The sequence below is a fragment of the Barbus barbus genome (genome assembly GCF_936440315.1).
Source record: "Barbus barbus genome assembly, chromosome: 6".
Classification (NCBI taxonomy): Eukaryota; Metazoa; Chordata; class Actinopteri; order Cypriniformes; family Cyprinidae; genus Barbus; species Barbus barbus.
Genome location: NC_136734.1, coordinates 29,678,243 through 29,700,681, shown reverse-complemented (window position 1 = coordinate 29,700,681; position 22,439 = coordinate 29,678,243). Strand labels below are relative to the sequence as shown.

The following is a 22,439-nucleotide window of genomic DNA, read 5'->3' as shown; positions in this document are numbered from 1 at the left end:
AAATAGGTATTATAATATATTGTTATATCTCTCAAAGAAAATATATATAATTTTATATATATATATATATATATATATATATATATATATATAATGTATTATTTTGTTTTACACAAATGTGTAATGTAATGTGAATCATTGCTGATTTATATTTAACTTAATGTTTTTATGTTTGGTATCCAACCTACTGTTTCATTCACATTGCATCTGTCCTGAGAGAATCACTGATGTTTTATTAACTTTAATTCTGGAAAAGCTCCACTGTGAAAAACTCTATAATCTTTCCCCTTTATGTAGTTCATTGAGGTTGTGGGTTGTTTTTGAGATTAGGCTTGTTAATCAGAGTGAATTATGATGATTGTCTTTGTGGTGAGAAATCTTAGTAAATGTAACCATGGTGATTTTATGCCAGGTAAATACATTACTGCATGGAGCTTTTGGTCAGGATTGGAAAGGAAGTTTTTTTTTTTTTTTTTTTCTTTTCCTTTTTCTTTTCTTTTTTATGTGTTTCACACATAGTTGGTCATTTGTCCCACTTTGATTTTAATTTCCGGTCCTGCAATGTCGTCTTATTTCCAAAAGTGTGTGAGTGTATGTATTTTAATGTGTTGGACTGTACATAAAAACCCAGATGTTTTTATTCTATTTACAAGATATCAGTTGTTTCATTTACTACGTTGATTGCATTTATATTTGGATATGAAATAAACCGTCCTGATCGTTAGCATTGGCAGTGGCATGTTTTACTAAAATTCAAGAAATACAATTTTTGTTTACATTTTATTCAGTTGCTTTATAGAAGAATACTAGATTTCAGAATGATTATTTTTGTCTTTATATTTGATTAAAAAAAAAACACATTTGTCCTACAAAATCACTTTTGTTTAATCATTGATCTGTTCCTATGAACCGTGAATGCAACTGTTGACATTTTCTGGGTCATGAACAAGAAGGTCAGTGTTCGACAGTGGCCTGATCAAAGCCTTCATTCACACAAAGAATCAATGACAGAACAAACACATCCACCCAGAACAAATGACAGAGATTAATGCTAAACAGTCTGGATATTTGCAGCATAAAAAACCTCTACTGAACACGTCGTGAAGGGTTAGTTGTTTGTAGACACGATATGAAGCATATTCATCTTTTAAAAATAACTAACAACTTAAGAATAATGTCGGATGCTCTGAATGTAAAAATTATGTCTCTAACTTTAAAACATGACTGGTTAGGTTTCAGGAATAAACACAAAGGTGTTCACACTGATCTCAGCAGATTTTTTTCTAGTTTATTTTTCTAATATTAAGATGAGCAAGGCGAGCAATACCGAAGGTTAAAGAGGTTTTAGGTGTAAATGCATCAATAAGTTGATAAAGTGGAAAATATGCATGTTATATTTGATTTAGTTGTTCAATAGAGACCGCAGGGGGCGCTGTAGTGCCTCGCTCCGACCGGAAATCTCTGTCATGACAACTGAACAGCGGGCACTTTCTAAAACTCTGACCGGAAATAATCATCACAACATTACAATTTAAACATTTTACATGTTTATGTAAGACTGGGCTTTTAGTGGTTATTATGGATAACGTTATGTGGAGAGAAGAAAGGCTGAATGCGCCGACGGACTTCATGAAAGCTCCTGATGGAGGTAAACAAACTGCAGTGTGATATAATAATTCATCTAACACCATTTAAACAGCATTTAAGTTCTTTTATATTATCTTAACTGCTGAAAGAAGTATCATATTTGTGCAAATTGACTCACATTTGTTTTTTGACCACTGAAAATATTATAAAAATTTACTCTTGGAGCCATATTTAAATTCCAATATCACTTAAACTGAACCATATAGGGCCTTAAAAATAAGGATGCCAAAAGGAAAGTTTGCTAAGACCCATTATCTAAAAGGGCATTAAGATATCTTTAATACTTCTTGAGTTGCAGGTATGTAAACATTGGAGAAAAAACTTGAAAAGTGCTCTTTCCCCAAATTTGAACTGTCACCATTGGCACATAATGCAACACAGATTGCTAAAGTCAACATATTTTACTAATAGACCTACTAATCTCTGTGTAAAAATAACATTATGTTGCTGCCATCTTTCTGAAGTTATTGAATCTAAGGTGAAAATTCCCATTTTGACCCCCCCCTCTACAAAATAGTGGATTACACAGTCAATATTCATCCATGACATTTGATATTTTGGCTTCCATCACTATACACGTCTGTCTTTCTTCAGAAAAATTATCAGCAAAATCAAACATTTGAGCCGAGGAACTTTTTGAAAATTGGTTGATTTAACACGAAATGACCCTCGGGTGTTTAGGATAGAGAATAGAAAAAATGCTTACTGTTTTTTTTTTTTATCTTATCTGGGTTTATGTATACATTTTTTTTTTTAAGATACATTTTTTTTCCCAAAGCATTGTTAGATGCCTGTAACTGCTGTTTCCTTTCATAGCTATGCAAAGATTTGATTTAAAAACAGTATCATAGTTAATCCTGCCTGCTTTAAATGTTTCAAAATGATTAACAGTTGAAAACATTCATTAGAAATGTAGAAAAGTAATCAAATGTAAACAGTTACATTACTATAATAAGTACTAAATAAAGTTACACTGCTTATTACATTTTGAATAGGGTAACTTGTAATCTATAACCTATTACGTTTTCCAAAGTAATCTTCCCCTACACTGCATGGACTGTTTGTACTTTTAAAAGTAAACTAGTGACAGCTAACAGGTGATTAAAAATGATAACAAACTTAAAAGAAAATAATGAGCAGTACTGTTATATTTTGTCGTATGTGAGGCATCTGTAATGTTGTGAATGTGACGAAGAAAAGTCCTGATGCTCAGGGGACACGCACTCAGAATAGAGATTTGAAGGTCCTGACTTTATTTCAGGCTTTAGGTGTTTATTACATTAATATCAGTCTTTCTATTTGTCTCCCAGCATCTGTCTGTAACCCCATTCCTCCTCTGATGACACCTGCTCAGTTTACCGGGGGTCTGCTAGCCCGGCCCACAGCTTCACAGACCACACCCACCCAAGTTCTGCCACAGTTTAGAGCTCCACCCCCTTCTAAATTCAGTGAGGAGGGGTTTGGCTGGACAGAGCCTGCTACAGTGGAAGCGTGGCGGCCCATCCATCAGAAACACCAGAGTGAGAAAATAATACAACGGCTCCCTGACCACAGGTACACAAACACATCAGCACATCCAGTGACTTTAGTGGTCTGTCTGTAAATTCATCTCTCTCTCTCTGTCAGGTTACCAGAAGATGAGAGGAGCAGCTCAAAGCCCCTGCTGCAAGAGATGGAAAAGTTAAGAGAAGACAAGGAAGTGATGAGAGGAGAGATGGAGCGTCTGAAAGGAGGAGTAGAGTGTTTGAGAGAGCAGGTCAGAGATCAGCAAAACCAAATAAACAGGTACAAACACTCAAACTGACGGTCTTGTTACTTCAGCTGTGTATGTGGGCTGAATCGTGTGTGCGTGTGTCTACAGACAGTGTATAGAGCGTGATGAATTACACAGTCAACTGAAGAGCTGCAAGGCTGAACTCAGTATGAGCCAAGACCAGGTAAATGCACTTTCACTTTATTCCCTAATCGTTCAGAACAGGTATTTTGAAATGCTAGTTTCTAAATACAGCCTAAATTTTTGTGTCTAGCTTTCATTCCTAAAAAGAGAATATGAATTAAAATGTCAACATTTGGAGAGAGAGTTACAGGACTCGAAGCAGGAGATGGGTAGACTGCAACTAAACCTAGAGACACAAGTAAGACACGATTAACAATAGAGTGGCTATATTTTGTTCCCATTTGTCTGAATGAGGTTTCTTAGTTTCAACAATGGATGATGCTGTACCTCAGATAAAGAAAAAGCTCATTACTAATGAACAGATGAGTGGCGTAAAACTTACCTGTCCCATGAAATCCACCCTGACATTGTTATTATACAAATAATGCATGATATCATAAGGCAAGGAGACAGTTTTAAACATAGATTTTTTTTTGTAAGTCACTTTGGATAGAAGTGTCTGCTAAATGATTAAATGTAAAGGTACTTGCTCAGTAATTGATTTTGTTGTTAATTTTTAACCCAGAATTTGTCCCTAGTGCACCTTTAAATGTCTGCATGAAATTACAGTCCACCCTATTAATTTATCTGTCTTTTCTAAATGCATGTTATTGATCTTATTGTGAATGATTCATAGATATGAAAAGATATATGAAACTGATATTTTAAAATATCATTACTTAATCTTCCTGTCCTACATTTTTCTTTTTTGTATGACTTCACTCTCTGATTTATTGTAATGGTGTATGTGATATATTTTTTAAAATCTTATTTTTAACCACTTTGAATATCAGAATGCCCATGCTGCACAGGAAGTGACCTTACTGAGGACCCAAATACATGAAGTGATATCAGAGAGAGATGAGCTGAGAAATCAACTGAGGTGAGTATAAGAAAACAAATGTTGCTCATGTTGCTGTCTCTAAATGACAAATCATCTACAGGTCTGTTTATGTGATGTCACATGATTTGTATTTGTGCAGTGTCCTGAACAGCTCATTGCTGGAACAGACTGAGTGTGTGCAGAAACTGCGGACATACATTGGCAGCCACATCACAGAGAAAAAGGAAGAGGAAGAGCTTAGGCGACAGATACAGGTGTGTAAACACGCAGTCTGCTGAATTGCAGTCAGTTGTGGTCCTTTGAATTAATGTTGAATGCATGAATGTAATTATTTTATGAATATGCGTGTATAGCATTTAGAGAAGGAAAAGGAAGCCCTGTCTTTATCAGTCCAGCTGCTGAATGTTCGAGTGAACGCAGCCAATGACATTTTGGCTATTCAGGAGAAAGAGCTAGGTGAACAGGTAAGATTACACACATGCAGAGATGCATATGTAGTATTTAAAATGAATAACCAATACAGTTTGACAGATATGAATTCATTAGTACATTTAGTGCTATTTTATTTTGTGTTTAGGTGCAGACTGACCCATTGTACTCTGGCAGTAAAGCTGGGCAGATGTTGAGTGTTTGGAGACAAAAGGTCTTCGTGCTGCTTGTTAAATTGCAGACCACAGATTTACAACTTCACACAGAGAAAACTGAACTGCGTAACATGGTAATGCAAATGAATTCTCACGCACATGCATAGAGTACTATGATAGATGAACATTCCTAATCACTGGTGTCAGTACTAATTTGCTTCTTTTTTTTTTTTGAACCCTGAAATTTATTTTTAAAAGTAATTTTTACCTATATGAGAGAATATTTTTTGCTAACTATAGTGTCCATATACACCACTGTTCAAACATTTGGAGTCAGGAAGATTGTTGTTTTTCCCGTTTTTAAAAGTTTACTTTTATTCATCAAAAATGCATTAGTTTGATCAAAAGGAACTTTTTCATTATTACAAATATTTATAAAAAAGCGGTTGTTCTTTTGAAATCCTGAAAAAAAAGTATCAGTTTTCACAAAAATATTAAGCAGCACAACGGTTTTCAACATTGAATATAATACATGTTCCTTGAACACAGAATCAAAATATTAGAATGATTTCTAAAGGATCATGTGATTCTGAGGAAATTCAGCTTTGCCATCACAGGAATTAATTACATTTTAAAATATATTAAAATAGAAAACAGTTATTTTAAATTGTAATAGTATTTCACAATATTATGTTCCTTTTGTATTTTTAACATCTTTCAAAAGCATACAAAAAATTTTAACTTTTGAATGGATGATTAATGTCAATTTTTGGACTGTACAATTTTGACCGTCAACATAAAAAAAATTTCTCACATTAGATTACACATCTACTTGTTCTACCATCACATTATTATATATGAGTTATTTATAGTGTTTACTTCAATTTTAATGTTTTCAAATCTGATTTTAGTACTTTGTTTTTGTATGCGTATGTAGGTTTCCTCTCTACAGCAGCAATTAGAGTGTTTGCAGTCGCAGAACAGTGTCCTTCAGCACCAACTAGAGGACAAAACGGCCCAGTTGGAGTTACAGCATGTACACGCACAGGTACGTTGACATACAAGTATGCACATACATTGAGGTTAAGTCTGGTTGTGGGGTCAGTTAGGTTTAGGTCTCGTGGTCCTTCCATTAAGATGAAATTCCTCTCATTGGTAATGGATAAAGTCTGCACAGATGCCAGATGTTCTTCTGTAACTTATATTGGGCTTCTGAATTCAATATACATTTTCACAGCGCTATACATGTCCTAACCATGCATGCTGCTGTGATGAAGGGTTTATTACGTCATAGGTCTTCCAGGTGATATGGTAGATGTGCATGAGAAACCAAACTGAAATTTAAGTGGTTACTCCCTAAAAATGTATCTCATTTATATTCGCATAATCGGCTTTTGCACTCTGTCTCCAACCCTCATGAGCTCGTCCCATTCGCCCTCATTCTTTTCTTGTTATCTTTGCTTTTTAACAGTCTGAACAGGTTGGATTGAGTTTAGTGAGGATTAAGCTTGTTCAGCGTTGACTCAGAGAAGATCTGCTGTTTTAACATCACATTGTTCATCCGTGATTACTCACCACATTCAGAGCAGCTGTCCAGCTGATCATCTGTATTACACAGTGACGCCACTGAAACTCTTCTTCTGTATCGCCTTCAGGCAAGTGTTTCTGACAGCCCATGTGCTTGCTTTCTGTGTGTGTGTGTGTGTGTGTGTGTTCAGGGAGTACAGCAGCAGTTGGACAGTGCTCTACAGGAGAATGCTCAGCTGAAAGAGTGCAATAAGTGCACCGAGGGATCACTGAATGATATCAGTGAAACAGCACACAGGTAGCACGCACAATTACACCCCTTGAGCTGGCCCTTGAATCTGTTAGTGTTCTGCAAATCTCTTTGGATTAAACAAGTTTAAAATATACCAACGTGACTGTCCTGATTAGATTAAAGCTGACTGTTCCTCTGACCAAAGCCCTGAAGCCAGCTCATCCATAAACATCTGTCTCTCTGTGTGTTATCTCTCTCATCAGAGTGATGTCAGCCATAGAAATGAAGGCAGGTCAGATGGAAGCAGTTCAGTCCAGTGTAAGTCAACTGAACCAGAGACTCGCCTTCGCTGCCAAACGTCTGGACACAGTACATGGTGAGAGTGTCATCTGTGTGCAAGTGTATGTAAGTGTGTTTCACTTATAATATACATGGTGTTTGTCTGCAGGGCTGCTGTTGAGGAAAGAAGCTCTTTGGAGAACCAAGAAAGCTACTAGATCTCAAGAGCCGGCGGAGTCAGAGAGGTACAAAATCATGGGAATAAATTAAAGACCTTGATATTCGAAGAAAGATTTCTTTAATGTGTTTTTGTCCACCGCGGGTTATTGGTAGCTTCAGGAACAAAAGATAGCTGGGGTTCAGCTCAATCATATATATTTAAAATGACCTAAAACAAGATTGTTTTGTTATGTTTTAGATGTTTGATCTCACTATACATAGTAATATTCACACAATATTATTATTATTATTATTAATACAACTATAATTATTGTTATTATTAAATATTAATTAATTATTAAACATATTTTTTTAATAATTATTTGAAACAATAGATTGCTCTGTTAAGAGAAGATACAATGTTGGATTAAAAAATTAAAATAGCTGTTTTCATGTTGTTGATTTTTTTTCTTTTTGAAATATTAATTGATCACTCTATTAAGAGAAGATACAATGTTGGATTAAAAATAGCTGTTTTCATTTACAAGACATACAGGGAAAAAACTGTTTGAAGCAGTAGTAGTAGTTTTATTTATATAGTGCCTTTCCATAGCTCAAGGTTGCTTTACATAGTATATTACAAGTAAGTACATTTGCACACCCACACACACATTGCAACCACACAAGGCCACATACAACCATATTATCCAAAATACATATTAAATAGATAATCAAGTGTAGAGCTTCACATACCTTATTTTTAGTAGTCCAGGTTATTTGTGTATAATAAGCAGTATACTAGTATTCCGTTCCATTATCTCCTGTCTGTGTTGCAGCTTTATTAAGAGTCTCCAGGCCGAGGTGGTGTTGTTGAGCGCAGAGAGAGACAAACTCGCACAGGAACTCAAACGCACACCAGAGCTCATCCACGCCTCCCTGTCAGAACTACAGCAGCAGCGTATGTACACAAACGTCAAACTGAATGTCTTCTGAAGATAGTAAAGAGAGGACTGTAACTGTGTTGAATGCAAACTGCAGGAGAGAGAGAGCTGGGACACCTGAGGGAAGCTTTGTCACAAAGCAGGGAGAAGTTGGAGGCATCCGAATCGAGCAGAATGGAGATGCAGAGACAATGTGAAGTGCACGAGGGGACCATTGTGGAGCTCCGTGCTGAGGCCCAGAGACTACAGCAGCAGTGTGACTCAGGTGCATGAAGAGCAATGTGTTTGAGTGAAGAAACGGCAACCCCACACACACACACACACACACACACACACACACACGCAAAGCATTGTGTATTCACTTCACAAATTCCATCTTATTCTCTTATTCTCATTGCTAATAGTCTATTAATTCTGTATTTACACATGGTGAATTCTGCTGACATCAATTGCTCATTGCTCCAGGCAAAATCATGCAGCTCTGCTTCCACTTTGCTCACAGACTCTGGTGAAGAATCATTTGTGCTTCTGTGTTTCCATGTAATATTTGCTCAGGTTTGGTTGTGGAGTACAGTTGCGTATGTTTGAAGATGTAAAAGCTGATTATGGATGTTTGTGTAGTTTTACAGAAGGTGTCAGAAGTTGAGAGTGTGTGTGCAGAGAAGCTCGAGGACACAGAGGCTCAACTCAATACAGTGAGGAGAGAGCACACAAAAGCAGGTACGTACTTGACATACAAATACAAATGTCATGGTTTATGATAGATGTTATGAGTGTCTGCACATTACTGAACACACATTGTCTTTGTGTGTATGTGTGTGTGTGTGTGTGTGTGTGTGTGTGCAGTGGTAGCTTTGCGACAGGTTCAGAGGCAGGTAGAGAGCGAGAAAGAACAGATGAAAGACGTAGAGAAAGAGAGAACAGAACACACACACAAGCAGATCACACATCTGCAGAAACAGCTGAAAGACAAGGACAAAGATCGCAACCTTCTGCTGGTGAGTCATACGCGCACACACACACACACACACACACACACACACACACACACACACGCACACACACACACACACACACACTCACTCACTCTCACACTCATTTGTTCTTATTGAGAGGGCATCAGTGGCAGTCCTGGCTCACTTGGTGGCCTCAGTGAGATAGGACACAACCTATTTTACCAAGAAATAATAATACAAAAACTTGTGGTATGAAACATTTTATTTTATTTATTTTGAGAATTTGAATTTTAGATATGCAGCATTTAACAGCATTTTTTAATCGTGTTGCATATTTTATTAATTTATATATTTAAGCAGCTGTTTTTAATGTGAATTAAGCTGCATTTATTTGATCACAAATACAGGAAAAACAGTTATATTGTGAAATATAACCATTTAAAATAACTGTTTTCTATTTGAATATATTTTAAATGTATTTTATTCCTGTGATGGCAAAGCTGAATTTTCAGCAGCCATTACTCTAGTCTTCGGTGCCACATGATCCTTCAGAAATCATTCTAATACTGATTTGGTGCTCAAGAAACATATCTTATTTTTCAAATAAGATTTTTAAGTTTTTTTGTCAAAACTGTGACATTTTTTCCCAGTATTCTTTGATGAATGGAAAGTTTAAAATAACAGCATCTCTTGTATAAAATCTTTAGCTAGTGTCACTTTTTTGATAAATTAGGCTGGATTCATATTATTTTATAAAAATACTTAACCTAAAGTTTTGTAATTTTGCAAGTTGTATAATAAAACTTGAAGCTATAATTTTACAATCTGTATATTTCCAGCTGATTTCAGAACTCATTTTGCTGGGGGAAAAAATCATATGTGAGTGACATGAGGTGTTTTGTGAGTTTATGAATTTCGGTTTAAACCAGTTTGAAATATGTGAATGGGTGGTTTCTGCAACTGCATTGTAGATAAACATGGTTTAACGTATCAAGGATGCAAATCATTTTTTGCAAGTTCTATTTAAAATGTTCTTGGCTCAGAGATTTGAGTGCTTTTTAGATCTGTTTCTCTGTCCTTTATTTTCTATTGTTTTGTGTGTGTGCAGGCAGTGGTTCAGGAACAGGGTTTGATGAATGAATATAAAAGACTGAGAAGATCAGCAATTCAGACAACTGAGGATTTGAAACAAAAGTATCATCCTCAGTCCCAGAACAGCAATCCTCCAACACCTGAAAGTAAGCATACTCTGACACTCAATTATCATATCAACAGTTAGCCTAATGCTTTTTTTCCCCATGATACAGATTTATATTTATAATTTTGTAATATCTTTGATTATATAATATGTTCATTCATACATTGATTAATTTTCTACTCAATGTTCTTTTGCACTTGACTTGGTTCCTCATCCTGCTCTTCTCTAAGGTCTGCTGGGGGCACTACAGGCTCTTAGTGCCGCAGTGATGGGCAGCTCAGAGGAAGAAGATGAAGAGGAGGGTCAGGCTTTCACTGTGACACAAACACCCTCTTGTGCTGACACGCATAAAGAATAGTGCTGAACACACCAATCAATTCTGTCTCACACTCGTTGTCTGTCCAACCCCTCTCATGGGGTTTGATCTCTGTTTTATAATTTAATAAAAGAGATTTTTGTAAAATTAGACCTGTAGATCTTTCAGTTAATCTCAGATGGTTTGCAAAATTAGACATTTGTGACCACGGACCACAAAACCAGTCATAAGGGACAATTTTTCGAAAGTGAGATTTATACATAAATAAGCTTTCCATTGATGTATGGTTTGTTAGGACAGGACAATATTTGAAAATCTGGAATCTGAGCGTGCAAAAAAAAATCTAAATATTGAGAAAATTGCCTTTAAAGTTGACCTTTAAATGAGGTTCTTAGCAATGCATATTACTAATCAAAAATTAAGTTTTGATATATTTAAGGTAGGAAATTTACAAAATAACTTCATGGAACATGATCTTTACTTAATATCCTAATGATTTTTGGCATAAAAGAAAAATCAATCATTTTGACCCGTACAATTTATTGTTGGCTATTGCTACAAATATACCTGTGCTGCTTATGACATGTTTTGTGGTCCAGGGTCACATTTCTGTCAGTGCCTTTACATCAATTAGTATTAGTTAGTATTGATTTGTATTTCAGATTTAGTGGCGATTACCCCGTATTCTTGAAAGCAGATGAAGACGAGGGAAATGAGAAGCTGCCATTGGTCAATAAAAATAATCCAGTGTGAGTCACTGAAACCTCCTGCCATTTTATAGCAAAAAGTTGTTTGTTATTTAGCAGGCCCTTTTTTCCAGAGCAACTCAGTTCATTTACTACAAGAACCGCAGGGAAACTCAGCATCTCCAGTGTGGACCCCTTGCAGTGTATGATCCTGTGCTAGCAGCACACAACACATTCACTACTGTTCAAACATTTGGGGTCGGTAAGATAAGTTAAAGTCTCTTATGCTTAACAAAGCTGCATTCATTTAATTAAAAAAATACATTTGAATACATTTTAAAATGTAATTCCTGATGATGGCAAAGCCATTACTTCAGTGTCACATGATCCTTCATAACCCTTTCTAATATGCTTAGTTTATGGTGCTCAAGGCACATTTCATTTTGTCAGTGTTGAAAAAAGTTGTGCTGATTTAACGTTTTCAAAATTATAAGCGTTGTTACTGTGACTTTTGTCCAATTTACTTCATTAATAAAAATTTTCATGTCTTAATAAAAAAAATAAAATGGCCTCAATTTTTTTTACATTAGTGTAAATGTGAAAAGACGTACAATAGAACACAGCAAAAGCTTTGGTTTTCAAGCCCAGTGTTTTCATGAAAAAATGTATTTGTAATTTTTCATCAAAACAACCTTCAACTGTCCTTTTCAGCCAACATCACCTTGTTTTACAACCCTTCTCCTTCAGCCACCTGGCTCCTGGTATGGAATGCCCATTTTTCATGATCCTATTCATTCTTGAAGGATAAAATCCTCACTCCCACACTTCTTTCTCTAGTATTCCTTTTGATGCTAAAATATGTCAGATTATGACAGTAAATGGCTTGTGAACGTGTTTCGTGTTGACTTTAATAGCTTTTTCTGCACAACCTGTAAATAAAAGGTTTGTGCATGTTTAACCACTTTGTCCTTCCTGACATATATTTCTTTGATATGTTCTTAAATAGATACACTCCGCTTTTAGAGTGTAGAGTGTATCCATTAAAATTTAAAGTCACCTTCAGAGAACTTTTGGAGCTCTACTTGTATTTCAGGCTGAGAGACTGTGTACTGGGGAGAGAAAGGCATCACTCACTGACAACTTGATACATCTCTTCCTAGTTTGACAGGTATGTCTGTATATTTCTGTTTTGGAAAACACTTCTATCTGTGTCTCATTCACCTTCTACTGGTGCTGTTTGGGATGTATTATCTACTAAAGGGCTAAATTAGAGGTTACTGAGAAAAAAATCCCTGTTTGTGATTCTTCATTTAAGGAGAAAGAAAGAGCTGGAGTGGAAAATGACAAATAAGTTATAGTTATCGTGGGAGTGATGTTCTTGTTGTGCTGAGAAAAACAGCTTTGAGAGGGTGATTATATGCTTTGTTCGTTTTTTATTTTTATTTTTTTTTATGCTCCAGTGCTTCTAATAGAGAGTACTTTTTGGGAAGACTTCTGTATTTCAGTCAGCTGTAGAGTTCATCAGAAGACATTGCTAATGTTTTAATGGCTGTGCAGAAATTATAAATTTTGCAAGCCAACCCAGAAGCTTGCATCATACAAGAATCTAATAGGATTTTTCCATTAGCTCTCAGATTATTGCAGAAAATAAGCTCTGTGGCCAACAACCGTTTTGATTCTTGTTTTAAACACAACTTCTATGAATTTATTAAAGTTCCAAAATGCTAACTTGTTTTTAGGATTCATTCCTAAAGCAGACAATGGATAGATACTTTTTGTGTCCAGATGGTTTAGTTCCACCATCTACAAGGAAAAACAGGGTCAATCTAACCAGCCGAACTCTGACCTCTTGGTTGCATCACTTCTCTTCTTATTTGTGATGTCACAAACTCTTTGTCTTATGCTCAAACTTTTCATTTTCCGTCAAGACAGTCTCTACAGTTCCGTCTCTACAGTTCCCTCAATGAAAGGTGACGTTGCTCATGTAACCATTTCGATGAACTGCAGCTGGCCTGTGTGCTTTTCCTAAAGCGCAAGCAGCTGCCATACAAGATTTGAAAGGATATGTACTAAATGCATAGAAGTGTATGCTTCAGTAATAGGTGGTACGATCCGCTGAAACTCTATGGCAACCACAATAAAGGACGATTTGTGACCCCCACTAAACAGTTCATGGATGTCATGCATGACTGTAAATAACTGATTGGTAATGTCACAAGTTCTTGGTGTGATCCCTGTAGATACTAGCAATGAAAATTGTCTGTAACGTTATATTCGAGTCTGACCTCAGTTTTACAGAAACCATGGGGCATAATTCAGCTTGACAAACACACACACACACACATTCCAACAGTCTTTTTCTTCCACACACACTTTCTGCTCTCTTGTTGGGCACGTTGCAGTTGGGGTTCAGGCCTCTAGCAGATGGACAGTGAGAGCTGCTGACAGGGCATGTTTGCGTGAGCCACCCAAGGACGGGAGAGCGGTTTCCTGGGGGGAATTTTAGAGGACGGGCGGGCACACAGATGAATGTGCAGGAATGATCGAGGCCCACTGCTCCCCCTGAGGGGGTTAAGAGGGGGATCTTAACGATGGATGAAGCTTTTATTTCCTCTGATATCTTAAAACCCTTAATACGTCCTGCGTGTGTGTTAGAACAAGGCTTTGTGTTGTTGCACTCTCGCCGAAAGGGAGAGTTTGATCTCCTGCTCTCTGTGATGTCATCAGTGTAGTCGTCACAGTAGCTGCTCTTTTGCAGCAGTTTTACTCATCAGTTGTATTCAGTGTTGGGAGTAACGGCGTTTAAGTATAACGGCGTTACTAACGGCGTTATTTTTTCATTAACGGAGTAATCTAATTAATTACTTTTCCCATCGTTGCAACGCCGTTATCGTTACTGAGAATGTAAAGTGGCGCGTTACTACAATTTGGTTGAATAAAGCGCGAGGAGGTGTCAGGCTTTGGCTACACATCAGCTGCCTGGAGAGAGCAGTGGTGGGGATGATGACGCCGTTGCAAATGCGATGATGATTGGCTAGGTGGGCGGATGCCCTGCTCACGCTCTCTCATTGCACGCTCTTACTACCACTAAACACACAAAGACCGCGACAATGGCGACAAGCCAGGGAAATTCAAAGGTAGCGTTTTCTAACTGGAAGTACCGGCACTACTTCTCACTCATGGAAATTAAAGGCAAGAATGTGTATGTAACATGCACGCTATGCCCAGGGAAAAAAACGTTATCCACGTCTGCATCAAGTAACTCAAATCTAATGAAGCACCTTACATCAACACATGCGAATATGACACTTGTTGCTGCTGCAGCTGCTAACCCAAGTCCAAATGTAGAATATTATTATTATTAAATGTAGAATGTGGGAATATTATTTTATTTTCAATATTTGATTTTGTTACTTTACGGAATATTTAAGAGTAGGATAGTGTTCTGTTGTTTACATTTGTGTGTCTTAATTTTGCACTTGAATTTTATTTTCAATATTTATTTTCTATATGGTTTTATTTCTATGCATCATATGGCAGGCTGCAATCTGTTGAGTTCAAATAAATACCAAATGCTCTAAAATACTGTATATAGTGTTTTTATTCTTCAATCAGTTAATATAAACGTTAAAGATATTATAGAACGTAACAGCGTTATAGAACATAAAAAATAACGCCACAGTTACTTTGCTGAGTAACTAATTACTTTTACAGTGTGGTAACTGAGTTACTAACTCAATTACTTTTTGGGAGAAGTCATTTGTAACTGTAACTAATTACTTTTTTAAAGTAAGATGACCAACACTGGTTGTATTAAATAAACTCAGCGGTTTGCAGGTTGGTATGAAGCTTTAGAGGAAACCGTAGCAGGTACATGGATATCTTCCAAGGTTTGGAATGAGCCTCGTGGATTCTTGAGAAAACTGATGAAGGCAGGGGTTGTGCCTGAGGAAGCGGCTAATTATAAACTTCCAGAATTTGATCGGTGGTATTAACTTGTAGGAAGCAGCTCCTGGCTAAATGTTTTCATGAACTGAATCATGTAGAATCTTGATTTGAACATCACTGGCACGGTCTTCAGGCTGTTCATTAATATATTAGCATAGAATTTACTGCCTGTTTGCATCAGCAGTACAATTTGAACATCATAAATAAACCTCCTCTTTGATAACTCTTTCTCTGCAGCAGTGAGTGCTCTGGTTTTTAAGTGATCATCTAGCTGTGTGTGATTCCAGAGTGTGCTTTACGTCACAGAGTACAAGCAGTGTAACAGCGAATCTGAATCAATGATTCAATCTGAATTACTGAGATTTTAAGCCTACCCTTGTGAAAAAGCAATGTGCTTAATTGTATTGATTGTGCATTTGTAGTGTACTTCAAAACCTAAAAGTATATTTTTAACGAAATGCATATTAAAATAGTAATGAAATAAAAAGGCCATTGAAGTATACTTTCATGACTGTTTCCTAATACACTGAAGTACACTTTTAAAAAGTTCACTTTATAATAATGTCAAATTAAATGTTTTAAGTACATTTTAAATTTGAATTACATTTAAATTTAGTATATTTTCATATGCACCAAGTTAGAATTTCATTATTGCAAATGGACAGTTTGTTGCCAGTACATTCTGCAATACACTAACCATATTTCAAAGACATAATTATAAAACGTCAAAGAAACATTTTCAAGTTCAGCTAATTTCATTTAATATAAATGTTAACTAAAATACATTTAAAAAAAAGTCAATTAAAAGTCATTTAATTGCAGTTAATGTACACTGTTCACACTTAAGTAAAGTGTTTGCAAGAATGCTCCCATAATACATATTTCTCTTAAAAAATGCTAACGTATGCTTCTTTTTCACAAGAGTGGTTTAGCAAAGCTTTTTTGCAATAACTATTGGTACAATATTTCATATACAGTAATCATATTGTAATAAAATTCAATAAATAAAAATTAATCTGTACTTCTCTCTGCTGCGATTCGTGTGTGTGAGTGTGTGTGTGTGTGTGTGTGTGTGCGTGTGCATGTTTATGTGGTTAATGACATGGGTATGACAGAGGTATTACAATATGAAGGTGGTTTATGAGGACACTGCCTATGTCCCCGTAATTCAAAAGCTTAAAAAACATACTAAATGGTGTTTTTTTTGAAAATCTAAAAATGCACAAAGTCTCCTGTGAGGGCTAAGTTTAGGTGTAGGGTTGGTGTAGGGCAATAGCACACACAGTTTGTTCAGTATACAAAACCATTACCAGAGTCCCCGTAAACCACAAAAACCAACGTGTGTGTGTGTGTGTGTGACTGAGTGAGAAAGAGAGAGACTGCAGAGATGAGTTAGGAAAGTGTTAGTACTCGCATGTGTGTGTGCTCTGGGCGAGTCTCTATGCTTCAGTGGGTCGGCACTGAAGAATCTCTGCCTGGAAAAAATGCGGAGAATATATGATGAAGGAGAAGAAATGGGGAAAAAAGAGTGATGGCTGCTACTGGGTGTGTGGGTTTGAGTGCGTTTGTGTGCTCAGTCAACCATGGGTTCCTATTACGGAATGTCTAGTGAGAGTGAGGGGTATGAAGACATGTACACCGATAACCAACACTCAGATAATTTACAGCTTGATCCCTGTGTGTGTGTGTGTGTGTGTGTTCACTCCAGGTGGCTCATGGTCATTGCGTTGTGTAAAATACCCCTCATTGCTTCAATAATTCTCTTCCAGTTTCTGACCAGTCAGCATCACTTCAGACCTGTTAAAAATATATTTTGATGTAAAGCATATATGTATATATTCTAACAAATGGAGTTTAGACTTGCTGTTTTTGCTAATGTTTGGCATCATCCCAGTACTAAAAAAGAAAATTTGCAGGCTTGAAGCAGTGCTCATGAGAGTTTGTGAGGTCTGAATTTTCCGGTCAGCTGTCACAGACCCACAATGCTCCGATTACTGATTAAGTCAGTTAGTCATCTTCGCTTGCTAGCCATTATTGACATTACATTTTTTACAAATCAGCTGTCGCAGCTGTGGTCACTAAGACTTTAGGACATTCAAAACTAAATTTGGATGTTTTTAAAAAACCTGTTACATTAAACCATGCTGATTTGAATCATTTTACAGATAAGTTTCTTTACACATATTTAAACAACACCCATACCCATCATGCTTTTGTACTTGAATATCAACTGATATTTAGACCAACAGCATGACTTATAGTGTGATTATTTATACAACAAAGAAGTTACTATTGAGACAAAATTTGGCCATGTTTTTTTTTCTTTCTTGTGAAGAGGATGGCATGAAAGCAAGAGAAAGTATTTGGAGAAATACTAAATTGGCTGTTTTTTATGCAGACTTACAATTCAGAGTGATTGATATAAACTGACATAGACTTTCTCAATAAAGTAATGTAAAAATGTCTCTAAAATTTGGAGGAGTGCTGTGGCTATATCTCAGATTGATGATATAACTGTAGTCAGTACACTTGTGAAGTCGCTGGCTTAGCTTCACTTTCATTCTCAAAGGCATGGTCAGACTCAAGCAAGTGCATTTTTTATTTATACCCTTGAGAGCAGCATGAGTCATTAATATTTGAGGGAAAGCTATAAACTTTGAAGTTCGTTTTGTCAGTTGTTAAGAGTACACCAGCATGTATATGGCCTAAAAACTTACAGACATGGACTAAAAGCCACAAATGTCCAATTTTGATTTCATGGGATCTTTAAAGTGACAGTTTGGGGCCAAGTGCCTTCTTGGAAATTGAAATGGATAAAAGCTGTTTACTGCTGAAAACTCCCATTTCTCTTAAAATCCCCATAGGAGCTTGTGTTGCTGATGTGTCCAGTTAGAATCGGACTACGTGAGCTGCTGTTTTACTATACGGTCACAATCAAATATATATGCTAAAATTTGATGATGTGATTCCTTTTTTTTTTCTTCAGCATGAATATGAAAGAGATGTGGGTCTTTTAGCATTTTATCATAAATCTTATTTTCAGACATAAGAGTCATTCTGAAAATTTCTATTCTTGAGCACATTTCTTTTTTTAATGACAAACAGGTACATCACTAGAATAAGATGATTATAGAATGAGAGAGAGTGAGCTCACAGTTATTTGAATGTAACCTGCAGTGAAATTAAGTTAGTTCCCAGCTCTCAATCATTATGCAGAATGAATTAACTTTCCACTTGCTCAAATATAGGTCAGATAATTCCATAGGGCATCAGATGTATGTGGTGTGTGTGTTTGTATTATGCATATGCATTAATTGGTAAGGTTCAAAAAAAGGTTTAAACATTCACTGATGCTCCAGAAGGAAACACGATGCATTAAGAGCCGGGGGTGAAAACTTTTTGAATTTGAAGATCAAGGTAAATTGTACTTCATTTGTCTTCCAGGAAACATGCAAGTATCTTCTGTCGCGTCAAAAGGGCAGTACTAAATGGAAAAATATGATATTTCAACAAAATAAGAAAAATTTGGACATCTTCATCCTGTTCAAAAGTTTTCACCCCCCCCCCCCGGCTCTTAATGCATCGTGTTTCCTTCTGGAGCATCAGTGAATGTTTGAACCTTTTTTAATTGTTGTGTTTGAGTCCCTCAATCATCCTCAGTGTGAAAAGGTGGATCTCAAAATCATACAGTTACTGCTGGACAGGGTTCAAATATGCAAAAGATGCTGGAAAACTGAAGATTCTGCAGGACCTGGAGGATTTTTCTGAAGAACAGTGCTCAGTTTAACTGTTCAGAACAAACAAGGGACTCATGAACAACCATCACAAAACAAAAAAACAGTCGTAGATCATCCAGGTAACCACACACAGTATTAAGAACCAAGGGTTCCCAAACTTTTGAATGTGGTTATTTTAATAATTGCAGCTATTTTTTTGTCTTGTGGACTAAATGTAAACATCTTTTATGGAAAATATCTTACTCAGGACAGTACTAAATAAAAAATAACATGCATTTTGTATGATCTCTCTTATTTTGGTAAAATTATCCACATTTTCACAGATTCTGCAAGGGGTTCCCAAACTTTCGCATGCCACTGTATTTAGTATAACTGAGATACTAATGCAGTTTTTATTGATATTTTAGATATGCTATATTTTCCAATTTCATTTAGATTTGTTAAACGTCTCTTTAATATTGCCTGTAAAAACAGATAACTTTTAATAATAGCATAACAGATAATTTTTTTTAAATTTTCAAAAATCATGTTTTTATTATGTTTTTATTGTTTTATTGTGTTAGTAAGCTAGTAATTTTTTAAGTTATTTTTACCTAATCAAAATACCCCAATTGCAGTTTGAGATTAATTGGAATGCACATTGAAAAAAACTTTAAGAAAACGGAGTTATCTGTTTCTGCAAATGAACTCTTCATATATATTCTAGATTGAAGCATTTAGGGTTCAGAATGAACATTTACTGTATACTGTATTGTTTTATTGTATTTGGATCCTGGAACAGTCCCAGTGTGCTACAAGTTAGGTGTAGTGATAATACAGCAGTGCTAAATATTATCAATCAACAGCAAATCAATCAAAAGAACATTTTATTATTTTCTATTAAGTAAAATGATTTTAGTTTTAAGGCCTCATCGACGTTTGCATTGTATGTGCAGTATTTTGCACAGCTTGTGAGGGCACCCCATTGTTTATCTTATGTTTTTTCTCCTAATATAACTTTTGTGCTTTCCACTGTCGTGGGCGTACAGAGGACTCAAAAGACATCAGATCAGCTGCGTTCCATCTGTGAAAAGCCAGCTGTAGACATCTCCACTGTTTCCGTATAGCAAGGATGCTTTGAGGGTGTGTTGCATGCTAATCTGATTTCAAACGTGTCCGGTTCAATGTTAAATGCATTTCATTAGTGACACCTGTAAGCAACAGGTGCTAGATGAGGCATTGTGAGATACTAATAATAATAAAAAAGATTATTAAGATGAGCAATTATTTCTGTTTAGAGCCATTATGTAAGACTTAAACTATTTTTATAGAGAGAGTTGAATTCAAACATAATGGAATTTGTTTTTATGTGCACATGGTTTATCCAGCCATCTGTACATCAAGCTGCAAGTCAAAATTTAGCCAAAAGACAGTGTGGTCAGCTCACATTAGCAGGCATATGGTTCACTTATATGTGTGAGTGTGTTTTGAATGTGAGTGAGTGAGATGTTTGTGAGAGTGTGATGTGTGTCTGCATTCAACAAGAGAGTCGGGCTGATAAATCTGGCACAGCATACACAGGCATGGCTTGTATGGTCAATATAGACACACACATAGGAAATAAGGAGCTGAGGAAATCTGGGTCGCTGTTAGTCAGCCGTATCCAGCTCAGAGCTGTGAGCTTTCAGTTTTGGGTGATGCCAAGGTTGAAAATGTGGACGCATATCACAATTACAGGCACCTGCAGAGAGCTTTTCTCTTTCAAGAAGATCCTATAATGGCGTAAACAGCCTAAATGCATGAAAACATTATTATAGATGAGCACGTTTTCATTATACGAGTCAGTCCGTTCTTAGAAGCACAAAAAGACAGCTTGTGTTATCTGAAGCACTCCAGAGACACCTTCACACACAGCGATCAAACAGATCAGAGGATTTAAAAAGAAAAAAAAACGTAGGCTACACGAAAATAATACACGGATGATCACGAAGACTCTTCAAACAGCAAGCGTCTCCTGATGTATTTTGAGGAAAAGCACAAATGTGAATTGTTTACACACACGCAGTGCAGTGTGTTTGCTAAAGACCTCAAGTTTACAGCCTGCAGAGATCACCTCTATTCGACATCAAATATTAATCTTCTGTTAGAAATTCCGACCGCGTATATCAAAATCTCTCGCTTTTCCACAGCTACCTTCACACTATGTGATAACGCGCGGGTGTGGGATAGTAAAGGTCCGCACCTGTGGGCTGTTTTGTGAACTTTAATTTTTTGTGTGTTGATTTGCCACTGAATGCACACAGGATTTGCGCGGAATATAAGGGCTTTAAACGACGGCTTTGAAGTGGACTGTTCTCAGGGTCGCCTGCCGCTGTTTCTGAGCTGTATGCGGACTGCGCACGCGGATCCGCAGTGGCGCTGTTGTAATTTCACGTCACATCAAGTTTGATCAGCGGTCCGATTGGACGATCCGCTGCGCTGTTCTGAATTGAGAAGCTCTCTTGCTTGTTTGCTCGTCCTGTAGCCAGAATGCGCCTCTCCGGCATCGCGTGAGGGAGTCGGTGCGCATCTAGCGGATTTTGTCGTCGGGCTGGATGTTGCGCTTGAGCTGAAGATTTCTAGGGGTCGGCGACAAAATGCGGCGGCGAGCGCACGCCAGCGTCCTGCTCCTGTCGTGGCTGCTGCTGCAAACCCAGGCAGGCTTTCCAAACCAGATCAATATCGGTGAGTGAGTTGATTATTTATTGATTAAAAGATTAGACATATTTTTCCGTGGAAACGCGCCGAGATCTTCATCTACCTGCTGCAGCATCACACATCACCTACAGACACTCCATACGAGAAGTTTGCGCCAAACAGAGTGTAAATGATGTGAATGTTACTACTACTACTACTATCTCTCTGTCGAACAAGTCTAAAGTCAAGTAAATGCTCTAAACTCATCTGATCTCGCATGCAGGTGGTCTCTTCATGCGCTCCACGGTTCAGGAGCACAGCGCGTTCCGCTTCGCCGTCCAGCTATACAACACTAATCAGAACATCACCGAGAAACCCTTTCATCTGAATTATAACGTGGACAATCTGGAGTCATCCAATAGCTTTTCAGTCACGCACGCGTGTGAGTCTTTGCTTCTTTCCCCACATACAATTCTGCGGGATGCACCGCACCTGTTCTCCTTTAGCCGGTCATAGAGCGATATAATAGCTATATATATATATATATATATATATATATATATATATATTCAGGTAAATTGGGACACTTTCTTTGCCATTGAAATGACTGTTTGACTGTTTCTGTGAAGCTGAATTCACCTCTATCTATCTATCTATCTATCTATCTATCTATCTATCTATCTATCTATCTATCTATCTATCTATCTATCTATCTATCTATCTATCTATCTATCTATCTATCTATCTATCTATCTATCTATCTAATAAGAATAGAATAAAAGCTCCTTATTCTC

At 36.8% G+C, this 22,439-nt stretch overlaps 2 protein-coding genes across 4 annotated transcripts in view; both read left to right on the top strand.

The window, feature by feature from the left end:
* Positions 1–1,431: 1,431 nt before the first annotated feature.
* On the top strand, positions 1,432–11,859 carry LOC306871306 (coiled-coil alpha-helical rod protein 1-like). The gene is made up of 19 exons (XM_079419122.1): positions 1,432–1,648; positions 2,958–3,201; positions 3,274–3,432; positions 3,509–3,584; positions 3,675–3,782; positions 4,378–4,466; positions 4,567–4,681; positions 4,781–4,891; positions 5,005–5,145; positions 5,949–6,059; positions 6,730–6,836; positions 7,034–7,146; positions 7,219–7,294; positions 8,045–8,166; positions 8,247–8,414; positions 8,771–8,869; positions 8,996–9,147; positions 10,214–10,343; positions 10,534–11,859. The coding sequence occupies exons 1-19, from the start codon at positions 1,579–1,581 to the stop codon at positions 10,659–10,661; spliced, it is 2,319 nt and encodes a 772-aa protein (XP_079275248.1). The 5' UTR covers positions 1,432–1,578; the 3' UTR covers positions 10,662–11,859.
* Positions 11,860–21,405: 9,546 nt separating this feature from the next.
* The window catches only part of LOC306871780 (glutamate receptor 3-like), a 37,086-nt gene continuing 36,052 nt past the window's right edge, over positions 21,406–22,439 (top strand). For all 3 annotated transcript variants that reach the window (XM_079419930.1, XM_079419929.1, XM_079419928.1), the window contains exons 1-2: positions 21,406–21,693; positions 21,929–22,087. In XM_079419930.1, the coding sequence (XP_079276056.1) occupies positions 21,606–21,693; positions 21,929–22,087 (247 nt within the window). In that variant the 5' untranslated portion in view covers positions 21,406–21,605. The remainder of the gene's footprint in view (positions 21,694–21,928; positions 22,088–22,439) is intronic.

What these genes read in the sequence shown, in the direction of transcription:
- LOC306871306 (XM_079419122.1), top strand. Translation starts at nt 1,579, where the DNA reads ATGGATAACGTTATGTGGAGAGAAGAAAGGCTGAATGCGCCGACGGAC. An exon ending in AGCTTAGGCGACAGATACAG is followed by an intron (nt 4,682 to 4,780) that starts GTGTGTAAACAC and finishes ATGCGTGTATAG; the next exon opens with CATTTAGAGAAGGAAAAGGA. An exon ending in AAACTGAACTGCGTAACATG is followed by an intron (nt 5,146 to 5,948) that starts GTAATGCAAATG and finishes ATGCGTATGTAG; the next exon opens with GTTTCCTCTCTACAGCAGCA.